At 49.3% G+C, this 11,685-nt stretch overlaps 1 protein-coding gene across 1 annotated transcript; it reads left to right on the top strand.

The window, feature by feature from the left end:
* Window positions 1-5,311: 5,311 nt before the first annotated feature.
* On the top strand, window positions 5,312-10,596 carry CLEC4G (C-type lectin domain family 4 member G; the record flags this gene model as incomplete). The annotated part of the gene is given in 10 exon segments (XM_080672651.1): window positions 5,312-5,324; window positions 5,327-5,392; window positions 5,688-5,798; window positions 6,160-6,213; window positions 6,362-6,424; window positions 6,512-6,616; window positions 6,906-6,995; window positions 7,171-7,319; window positions 7,390-7,505; window positions 7,780-10,596. Coding segments are annotated over 10 exon segments (906 nt in total). The 3' UTR covers window positions 7,919-10,596.
* Window positions 10,597-11,685: the final 1,089 nt, after the last annotated feature.

Genomic DNA, 11,685 nt, shown 5'->3' with positions numbered 1-11,685 from the left:
GCAGCTGGGTCAGAGAGCCCCAGGACTTCCAAAAGAAGGCCCAAGGCTCCACAGCAGCTTGCATTGCTTCACAACTGGGTCTTGTCTGGGCACTTCCAAACCCCAAACAGAGGAATCTTCAGATCTCTCGTAGCTCCTGCTGGGTGGCCTCAGGCAGAGGCTAAATTAGCACCTCCTTGGAGATCCAAGAGCCAGTGTACCCAGTGGTCAGAGTGGGACCATCCAGATTACAACTCCTCAGATCCATAAGGGACACACTCAGGGGGCAGACTCAGTGAGCACCAAAGCCCCACTGAAGCAAGTCTTGCCCCATAAGGGTGTCTCCAGCACAGAAGTTCTCCCGTCGTAGACACAACTGATCCTCACAGCCAATTGGCCTGGAGGTCAATTCCTCCCAGTGATACCAACAGCAATCAAGGCTTAACTACAACAAGACTGTGCACACATGCCCTAGCTGGCTTGGCTCAGTGGATAGAGCATCAGCCTGCGGACTGAAGGGTCCCAGGTTCAATTCCAGCCAAGGGCACATGCCTGGGTTGCGGGCTTGATCCCCAGTGGGGGGTGTGCAGGAGGCAGCCGATCAATGATTCTCAATCATCATTGATGTTTCTCTCTCTCTCTTCTTCTCCCTTCCTCTCTGAAATTAAAAAAAAAAAAAAGACTGTGCACACAGCCCACAAAGGGGTTCACCAAGAGTGTCCACCTCAGGTAATTGGGGAGGCAGAGCCACTGGGCCCTATAGGACACCTAGCACGCAAAGCCACTCTATCAACTCAGGGAAGCAGCCAAAATGCAGAGACAAAGAAACAGGTCACAAATGAAAGAAATGCAGGAAAGCAAATGACTGGATATAGAGTTCAAAACCACGGTTATAAGGTTATTCAAAAATCTTCTAGAAACCCTGGATAAATTTAGTGAGACCCTCGAGGATATGAAAAAGGACCAACTAGAAATTAAGCATACACTGACTGAAATAAAGAATAATATACAGAGATCCAACAGCAGACTAGAGGATTGCAAGAATCAAGTCAAAGGTTTGAAATACGAAGAAGCAAAAAACACCCAACCAGAAAAGAAAAAAGAATCCAAAAATATGAAGATAGTGTAAGGAGCCTCTGGGACAACTTCAAGCGTACCAACATCCAAATTATGGGGGTGCCAGAAGAAGAGAGAGAGCAAGATACTGAAAACCTATTTGAAGAAATAATGACCAAAAACTTCCCCCACCTGGTGAAAGAAATAGACTTACAAGTCCAGGAAGCGCACAGAACCCCAAACAAAAGGAATCCAAAGAGGACCACACCAAGACACATCATAATTAAAATGCCAAGAGCAAAAGACAAAGAGAGAATATTAAAAGCAGCAAGAAAAAAACAGTTAGTTACCTACAAGGGAGCACCCATATGATTGTCAGCTGATTTCTCAACAGAAACTATGCAGGCCAGACGGGAGAGGCAAGAAATATTCAAAGTGATGAATAGCAAGAACCTACAACCAAGATTACTCTACCCAGCAAAGCTATCATTCAGAATTGAAGGTCAGATAAAGAGCTTCACAGACAAGGAAGAGCTAAAGGAGTTCATCAACACCAACCAGTATTATATGAAATGCTGAATGGTATTCTCTAAGAAGAGGAAGAAGAAGAAAAAAGTAAAGATAAAAATTATGAACAACAAATACATATCTATCAACAAGTGAATCTAAAAATCAAGTGAATAAAAAATCTGATGAACAGAATAATCTGGTGAATATAATAGAATCAGGAGCATAGGAAGGGAGTGGACTGACAATTCTCAGGGGGAAGGGAGTGTGAGGGGTGCGGGAAGAGACTGGACAAAAATCGTACACCTATGGATGAGGATGGGGGGAGGGTAAGAGCATGGGGTGGGGTGGGAACCGGGTGGAGGGGAGCTATGGGAGGAAAAAACAGGAACAATTGTAATAATCTGAACAATAAAGATTTATTAAACATAAAAAGAGCCCCATAAAGAGCTGTGGCCTGTGTTGTTCAGTGGTTAGAACGTCTGCTGAACACCAAAGAGTCTTGGATTCGATTCTGGTCAAGGGCAGGTACCTGGGTTTTCAGGTTTGATCCCCAATCAGCATACAAGATGCAACCAATTGATGTGTCTCTATTGGTGTTTCTTTCTTTCTATCTCTCTCTCTCTCTCCTTCCTTCCCTTGCACTCTCTCTAAAAAAAAAACTAATGAAAAAATACTCTTGAGTGAGGATTAACAACAAAAAAGGCACCATAAAGTGGAAAGCCAGCCACCACATGGGAAATGATGATTGCATCTGCATTTATAATACTTATGGAACTTCTATAAATTAATAAGACAGATTACAGGAAGAGTGAGCAGAGAGTGAGTCAGCATCTGATGGGTATGCACCATCTCAGGAGTCACAATAAGATCTGAGAAGCAGCAAAAAGTGTTTAAAGACTTGTTTTAACTCAGGGGAATAAAAAGTGAGTGAGAGAAGGGGGAGGGACATGGAAGACAATATATTAAAAAGGAAGGAATTAAGGATTTCACTTGATAAATTAGTTTTTAGAAAGCAACAATAAACCAAAAGAAGGTAAGAATAAGGAACTTTTTAAAATAAAAGGTGAGATAATTGAAGAAAAATAGCAAAATCACCAGGTTTAAAGAGCTTTTATACGTATTAACTCATATAAGTTCACAATAATCCAAAGAGGTAGGAACTAGTGTGATATTATTCCTATTTTATAGATGGGAAACTGAGGCGCAGGAAGAGGGGTTTTTTTTATTCTCCTGGGATTATATAGCTCGTAATTAGTATAGCTGGGATTTAACCCAGGCAGTTTGACCCTTAACTAGTAAGCAATACCATATCTTTAAACCAAAAATAGTAGAAAGAATAAATGAAACCTTTTTCTTTTTTAAGACAAAGTACTCACAAATGGGATATCCTTGAGATAAGCCAGGAATGAGAAAGAAAATACAGTAGCAATTAGAAATTAAGAAAACAGTTATGTGTGCCTGCATGACAATAAACTTCAAGATCAGCTTCTTAACAAAGCATGACGCAAATTAAAATAGAAGTTTTTAAAATGTGGCTTAATGTATTAATCAGTTTTTGTTGTCTTCTTGATATTTTGACTAAGAAATTGTTTCTACCCAGATATTCTTCCTAATGTTTCACTTTTCAAATATTTAGATTTAGGTTCAGCTGGGCAGGGGTTGGCTGTCTTACTTGCCATTAGAAGGCCAAGAGCTTTAACAGAGCACATAGTAGGTGCTCTGTAAATGCTGGTTAAATGAATTAATGAGAGGCCATAGTAGGCACTAAATGAATATCTGTTAAATAAGTTAGTGAGGGCTGCTGTGTGCGAGCCCTGAGGAGACAAGTGTCAATGACAGGACAGCCCATAAATACTTGCGCTGGAACAGCCCCAAGGTCCATCAACAGGTGGATGTGTAATCAAATGGGTGCAGCCACAAAACCAAATTCTACTCCCCAACAAAGAGGAATGAAGCGTTAATAGTCATGCTGAGCAGAAAATGCAAACTAATCTAGTGACAGAAAGCAGAAAGGTGACTGGAGGATAAAGAGGCTATAGTAAATATTTCACAATACATTTACATCTGTCTTCTTCAAGGCCACAGGAACATAATATAGTGGGCAACAAACACTTTATCACCTGTTGGTGGTGGAGATGAAGAAACGGGGTACCCAGAGACCACATCGTCTACCTGAGGTTACCATCTGACTCACATTGACACTCCTCATTCCGTACGGAACAGAATTCCTACCACTGTCTTTAACTGGTCATTTCCGCCCTCGGCTCAGGATTCTCATTTAGATCTAAGAGAGAGAGACTGGAACAGAGGAAGTGCTCGATAAAATATAACATTTTACCTCCTCAGGGAGGCCTGCCCTGGTCACCTGCCCCAGCCCAGCACTCCCAAGCCCTTTATCCTCCTTGGCATTCGCTTCCATAGCACTGAGGACTTTTTAGTGTCTTCTATTAGGGTTTGCACCTTCAGCATTGGGGGCCGGTATTGAGCAGCATGCCACTAGATGCCAGTATCACCGGATTTCATTTCGTTTTTAAGTTTTGTGCTTTGACCAACCTCACTGACTTCAGCAAACATATCAAGTCTTCTAGTTGATGATTATCTGTATTCCTTAAAGTGGAGTCATAAATATTTTTGTTAGTAACGACAGAATGGCATGACAACTGAGATAAATACCAAACTGGTGATAGTATCGATTTAGACAACCACCCATCACAAGACCATCAGGAGAATGGCACCTTCACTCCTGTGTCCTCGTCCCTCTGTCCTGTCGCTCATCAGTACCTCAGTTATACCATGAAAAGCAGTCACGGGGGTCTGGCAGCGGAAATAATCTGCACAGACTGCCAGGTCATCTGTTCTGCTCCAGCGCCATCTTCCCACTACAGTGAATTCTATCATACTATGGCGTTGCCTGCCTTGTTTTTCGGTCTGAAGTTAACTTCACAATACAGTGGCCATTACACTTCTGCCCACCATAGGACAATTCCCAGTTCCTAGACCGATACCTGAATACAGGAGGTGTTCGGTATCTGTTGAAAGAATGAATGGACATTTAGTGGGTTTTGTGCCTGGGGATGGTGCCAGGGCTTAACATCCATAGCCTCATTTCTTTATCACAGCATCCCTTGGAGAGAGGTCCTCCTTTGCACAGGGGAGAAAAACTGAGGCTTCTAGAAGCTACATACATATACCCCTCCACCCACCCACCCACCCAAGGGTTGAGTCCAGAAGCTTAGCTGACCATCTGTGTCCTCCCTTCTGAGGACTGAATTCAGGATCAGCCTCCGGTAGGTAATATGTGGGAGAGTAACGGAGTGAAGCTGAGCTGACCCAAGAGTCCAGGCCTGAGGGGGCTTTCTCAGGGACCCAGAAGGAGGCCTGTCCCTCTTGGGAGGAAACCCAACCTCTGACCCATAAGAGCTGGGGACTAAAGCGAAGCCCCCAGCACCAGCCTGGAGATGTTGCTATAGCTACCAGGCAAAGGAGGTTGGTAGACTGTGCACAGATAGACACACACACACACACACACACACACCAGCAAGTGCTCACACTCCACTGCCCATCCCCCTCCACTCTTTCTACCTCCCTCACCCCCCTACTTTCCCACTTCCTTTACTCCACCTCACCCTTACCCCTAGCTCAGCCCAGAAAGGGCCCAGCCCTGTGATTGGTCAATGGGTCCTTGGTACCGGCAATGGAAAGGAAAGAAATGAAAAGGAAGAGAGAGGAGGCGGGGCAGGGTAAGGGAGGGGCTATATTTACACCAATGCCCAGGCGAGGAGCCTGCTCACCATGGACACTGTGGAGTACAGCAACTTGGGTGGCGGGCTCCAGGAGGTCCCTGGAGGTATGAGCGAGCAATGGGACTGCCTCACTGGCCCCCTTGGGTCCCTCTGGTTGGGGATTTGATGAGCAAGGGAGGACGATATCCAAGAAAGGGAGCAAGTCCTGGGTGCAGGAGAGACACAGGCCCCAGAGCCAACTGGACATAGATTCGGATTTTAACTCTGTCACCTAAAGCTGCTTAACCTCTCTGAATCCCAGTTTCCTGGGACCCCAGCGTCCAGGGCTGGGTCCTCAGGGCTCAGGGCTCCAGGACTGTCCTGGTACAGGAGGGACCCACGAGTCCTTTATTATTCAAGGGTCCCGGGGCCGCTGGGACCACTGGGGCCGGCGAGTCCTCCTCCTGGCCCTGGCTCTCCTGGTCAGCACAGTCCTGTGGGCCCTCATTCTGAGCATCCTACTTTCCAAGGGTAAGTGGCGGGTATGATGGGAAGACCGTGTCCCAGTCGCCTCCCCACCCCCTGCTTAGTTTCTTCCCTCCACACCAGGCGTAACAGCTGGGTCCCCCATCCTGCCTGGGGCTGCGTGTGACCACACGTGAACAGTGTGTGTGCATCCTGGGGCTGTGTGCACCATATGAGGGTGCCTGTGCACGCATGAATGTGCATGTGTGGCCTTGTGTGTTTGTCTCCCCTTGGCGCCTGGGCGCATCATGTGCGCTGTGCCCCTGCCCGCCCTCTCTTTGCGTCCCAAGACGGGAGTTCCCGCATCCCTGGGGCGAGGGGGTTCCCGAGTCCTCGGGGCCGCGTCCACAGGAGCCTCTCTCCACAGCCTCCAAGCAGCAAGGGGCGTTGTTGGGCGGCCAGGACCTGCTGAGAACAAACGGTGCGTGCAGACCAGGGGCTCCTGGGTTTATGAGTAGGTGGGTGGGTACCCCAAGGTCCCGGGGCTGGCCCCGGAGTGGGGAAGGGTGTCCCCGTGAGTCCCCGAGAGTGACCTGGCGTGTGTGGGTCGGGCGGGGGGGTCGTTCCAGCCTCGAAGCAGACGGTGGTGCTGGGCGCGCTGAAGGAAGAGGTCGGAGCCTGCCACAGCTGCTGTGAGCCTGGGGGCTTGGGCGGAGCCTGGGGGCTGGGGGCGGGCCTTGTAGCAGGATTGGAGGTCTCAGACGTCCCGCCCCATCCAGGCCTGAGGACGCAGGAGCAGCTGAAGACGGCGGGCGCCGAGCTGCGGGAGGCGCAGGCGAAGCTGCTGCAGCAGGAGAGCGCCCTGAGAGAACTGAGCGAGCGCAGTGAGGGCGGGACCCCTCACCATCCAGCCCCGACCTTTATTTACATCCTGATCCCTCCGCGACCCAGACCCTAGCCTAGCCTGTTATCCTGACCGTTAACCCCGATCGTGTCTCCCATCCTGACCCTGACCCTGGGGCTCTGCCCTTGACTACAACTCTTAACCACAACCACAGGGGGACCATACCTAGCGATAGCAGTCCTTGACCGTGATATTCCTGACCGTTACCTAATCGCAACCTACACCTGACACTAACCCCAGCTGTCATCTGGACTCCCTTGACCTCGCAGTGACCCAGCGCTTGGCTGAGGCGGGAAGGGACCGCGAGGGCATCCGCAGTGAGCTGTTCCGGGCGTTGGAGGCCGCCCGATTTGGAAACAGTGAGCAGGACGGGGTGGGGGGAGGGGATAAGTGAATCCTACCCGTAGGGCCCTTGGTTCCCTGATCCACCCGGATTCGCCCTTTGACTTTGACCTGCACCTGCGCCCCCCCCCCCAACCCCTTCATCAGCTCCACCTGGGAGCAGTCTACCTCCCTGACCTTTGCCACCCACAGGTTCCTGCGAGCCGTGCCCCACGCTGTGGCTGCCCTTCCGGGGCTCCTGCTACCTTTTCTCGGTGCAGCAGGCCACGTGGGAAGAGTCGCAGCGCTACTGCGCAGGCGCAGGCGCGCACCTGGTGATCGTTGGGGACCTGGATGAGCAGGTGCGCAGTGCGGGCGGAGTTCACTGAGGGGGCAAGTCCCTGGAGGTGCTCAGTTTCGGCTTCCATCCAGGGTTTCCTGTCTCGGAACACACGAGGCCGTGGCTACTGGCTGGGCCTGAGGGCTATGCGCCGCGCCAGCAAGATCCAGGGCTACCAATGGGTGGACGGAGCCCCGCTCAGCTTCAGGTGAGCGAAGGGGCTTGGGAAGGGGCCAGGCCAGGCCCTGAGGCAGTCCTTTGCGGATCTCAGGAGCTCCTTAGGGACGGCCAGTCTAGCCATTGGGAGCTGGCTGAGAGATAAATTCTGGGCGTTAGAAAGTTATATCCCCGGCGAATGCTTAAGTTAGACCCTCAGGGTGTCCAGAGGAGACCCAAGCCATAAACAGGCTGCACCCTGAAGGCTGGACCCCAGGGACATCCTCAGCCTAGACCCCAGCAACACCCCCGCCAAACTGCTGCAGCTACTGGAACCTGGGAGAGCCCAATGACGCGCGGGGGCAGGAGGATTGCGCCATGATGCTGCACACGGGGCTGTGGAATGATGCCCCTTGCCACAACGAGAAGGATAACTGGATCTGCGAGAAGAGGCTCAACTGTTGAGCCCACCAGTGCCCCTGAGCCACACCCACCGCTGCGATTGCTCCAACTACTCACCTTCCTAGCTTCGCCCACCACCATCGTATTCCGCCACCTCCCCCCCCCCACTAAGAACTACCCACCCCACTCAGCGGAGTCCAGTGCATGTACTCTGGGACCTCCTCTCCCACCTGACCACTAGCCCTCCCACGCGAACCTAACTTTAGCCTCCACCTTTTCCTAAATCCTGGCTCCTGGGCCCTTTGATCAGACCCCACCTCCCTCCCTAGCCAAGACCAGGTCTTGGAGCTGTCTGGTTTTCTTGCATTTTTTCTTAGACTGGGAGGCCTCAAAGACGGGTTTTATGAACTGCCCTTGAAGCCCTAAGGAGCATCAATAAATGTTTGAGATATGAATCTTAGCGCCTGGATCTGGGAGCTCTTCTAAGCTTTATCCCAGAGTCCCTGACATGATACCTGTGAGGGACCCCAACCTCCCCAAGTGACCTCACGGCTCTATGATGCTCCCAAACCCAGTGAGTAGTCTGCACTGGGCCAGAAGGGCTGTGGGGCACTGGGGACATGGGAGTGAGTCAGACCCAGTCCTTAACCCCCACCCCCACCCTCACCCGGACTGGCTAATTCCACTCCAGCTGGGCACAAGAACAATGTGACCAGTGACTCAATGGAGGAATGCATGAATGAGTGACAGTGATGCATTTGAAGGAGCCACCTGTGTCCTGGGGAGAGGGACTGTGCTGAAATGCCGAAGGGGTGGCCCCTGTCCTTGGAGATATCCAGCACCTGAGACAAGGCCCTGAGGCAGGTGTGAGCCACATGCGGCTCTTTGGCCCCTTGAGTGTGGCCCTTCCACAAAATACCACGGCCTGGGCGAGTCTATTTTGAAGAAGTGGCATTAGAAGAAGTTTAAGTTTAAAAAATTTGGCTCTCAAAAGAAATTTCAATCGTTGTACTGTTGATATTTGGCTCTGTTGACTAATGAGTTTGCCGACCACTGGTCTAGGGCACTTTGGTTCTGTGACCACTGGGTGGAGCAATCAGAAAATACATCCCAGGGAACATGGGCTTTCGAGGAATAATGAGATTTCAGCACGTGGAGCTGGGAAGGGAAAGTTTTGCAGGTGGAGAGTGTTGGAAGGTGTTGAGTATGGCTGAACACATTTGGGGGGTGCAGGGTGTCCCCCAAACGCGGGAACTTTGTATCTGAATTCACTTTGTACTCCCAGTTTCCTGCCCCTGTCTTGGGGGCTGGGGACTCTCCGGGAATTTCCAATGGAGACAGGTTTAAGGGGTGTGAGAGGCTAGCAGCCTTTACATCTGTGTAGAACTGAGTTCAAGTCCAAAGCTGCTTGAGCCCTAGGATGCCCCACCCTGAGAGGTTCGACTGAGCTGGAAGAAGAGAATAACACCCAGACACCCTGGCCAGGGGAAGCCTTTCCGTGGTATAACCAGCCAGCCCTCCGACCCTTCTCTGGACCCTCTACAACTACAGCTCAGAGCAAGGCACTGGCCAGCCCCAGGAGCCACCTGAATCCCGGACAGACAGCACACCTAGTGGACTGGCAGCCACACTGATAGGTTTTCAGATGGTCAGCTTGGAGGAGTGTGTGAGTTTCCGAAGGTTGCTGTAACAAATGACCAACACTTGATGGATTGAGACAGTGCATTCTGGAGGTCAGAAGCCCAAAATTAGTTTCACTGAGCCAAAATCAGGGTGTCACCAGGGTCAGGCTCCCTCCGGAAGCTCCAAGGAGAATCTGTGTCCTTCCGGCTTCTATAGCTGCATCTCTCACATATTCTGGCTCGTGGCCTCTTCTTCCATCTCAAAGCCAATAGGGCAGCATCTTGCTTTAGTGGTCCCCTTGCCTTCCCTGGGTCAATATCCCTCTGCTTCCTTCTTATAAGGACACTTGTGATTGCACTTTTAGGCCCATCCTTATAATCCAGGATGGTTTCCTGTCATCCTGCAATGTAATTGTGGCACTAACCACCCCAAGTTAGTATAGAAGCACCCACAGATTAAGGGCACCATTCTTAACAAGACTGCCCTAACTACAGTTTGGGGGTACCTGGGCCACCCACGCCTCTGACCAATTGATTCTTACCAACCGATACAAATTCAGAGGATTTCACTACCCCCTCCAAATTAGTTCTATAATTTGCTAGAACTTAGGAAAGCTCTAGATTACAGTTTTATTATAAGGAACACAAATTCAGACTAGCCAATGAAGAGACCCATAGAGTGAGGGCTGGGAGGGTCTTAAACATAGAACTCCCATGTTCTCAGGACAGATCACCATCCTGGCATTGGTGTCCAGAGTTTGTATTGGGGCTTCATATGAAGGTGCTTAATGGAATCATTGGTCATGTGATTGCACTCCATCTCCACCTCCATCACCTCCCCAGAGGTTGGGTGTCTGAAAGCCCCACCCCTCATGGTTGTTCTTTCTGGCATGACCAACCCCCACCCTGAGCCATCTCCTTGCTATAAACTCAGGTATGAGCCAATGGGTCCCCATGAAGATCAAAGACATTCCTATCACTTGGGAAATCCCAAGGGTTTAGTGCCCCTTGCCAAAAAACGGACAAAAACCAACCAAATTCTTTAACACGTAACACCCCCCATCTCTAAATCTTTAATCACATCTGCCAAGTCTCTGTTGCTATATGAAATAAACCAGCAATAAAAGGACAAGCACTGTATTATTTCCCTTACTTGATGTACCTAGAGTAGTCAAACTCATAGAAATAAAAGGCAGAATGGTGGGTGCCAGGACCTGTGGGGACGGAAGTGTGAGGAGTTATTTAATGAGTATAGAGCTTCAGTTTTTCAAGATAAAAGAAACTTCTAGATTGGTTGCTCAACAATGTGAATATATTTAACACTACCAGGGATCGAACCTACAACCTGGGTATGTTCCCTGACTGGGAATCAAACCTACAATCCTTTGGTGTACGTGATGACACTCTAACCACTGAGCAACACAGGCCAGGGCCTGAACTGCCTGCTTAAAAATGGTTAAGATGCAAATTTTGTATTATGCATATTTTATCCCACCATTTAAATGTTTTAAATTTTAATGCACCCATTTCAAGCTCAAAGTCAGAGTTTTGAGAAAAGTATACAGCAGTGTAGTCACCATTACATTCCAGATACAAGACATTCCCATCATCCCCTCAAGTCCCTTCCCACCCCTGCCCCAGGCCACCAAGATTTGCTTGCACCACTGTTGCCTAGAATTGTCTTTCCTCAAATGTCCTTTAAATTGAATCACCGTATGTTGTGACTCTTTCTCTAGGCATAATGCCTTTGAGATTTATCTATACAGCTGTGTGTATCCACAGTTGGTTCCTTTTCACTGTTGACCCATCTTCCACTGTGTGGCTGGACTACTGTCTGTGTATCCATTCACCCGTTGACTGATGTTTGCATTATTTCCCATGTACATTACTATGAATTAAACTGCTGTGAACATTCTTGTATAGATCTTTTTTTTCAATCTTTAATTTCTTTATTAAGGTATTACATATGTGTCCTTATCCCCTCATTAACCCCCCAAACCCCCACTCATGCCCTCACCCCCCTGTTGCCTGTGTCCATTGATTGGGCTTATATGCATGCATACAAGTCCTTTGGTTGATCTCTCCCCCTTACCCCTACCTTCCCTCTGAGATTTGACAGTCTGATCGCTGCTTCTCTGTCTCTGGATCTGTTTTTGTTCATCAGTTTGTGTTGTTCATTATATTCCATAAATGAGTGAGATCATGTGA

This window comes from Plecotus auritus (assembly GCF_963455305.1).
Source record: "Plecotus auritus genome assembly, chromosome: 6".
NCBI classification, from domain to species: Eukaryota; Metazoa; Chordata; class Mammalia; order Chiroptera; family Vespertilionidae; genus Plecotus; species Plecotus auritus.
The sequence above is the reverse complement of the archived record's forward strand: the minus strand, read 5'-3'. Positions and strand labels throughout refer to the sequence as shown.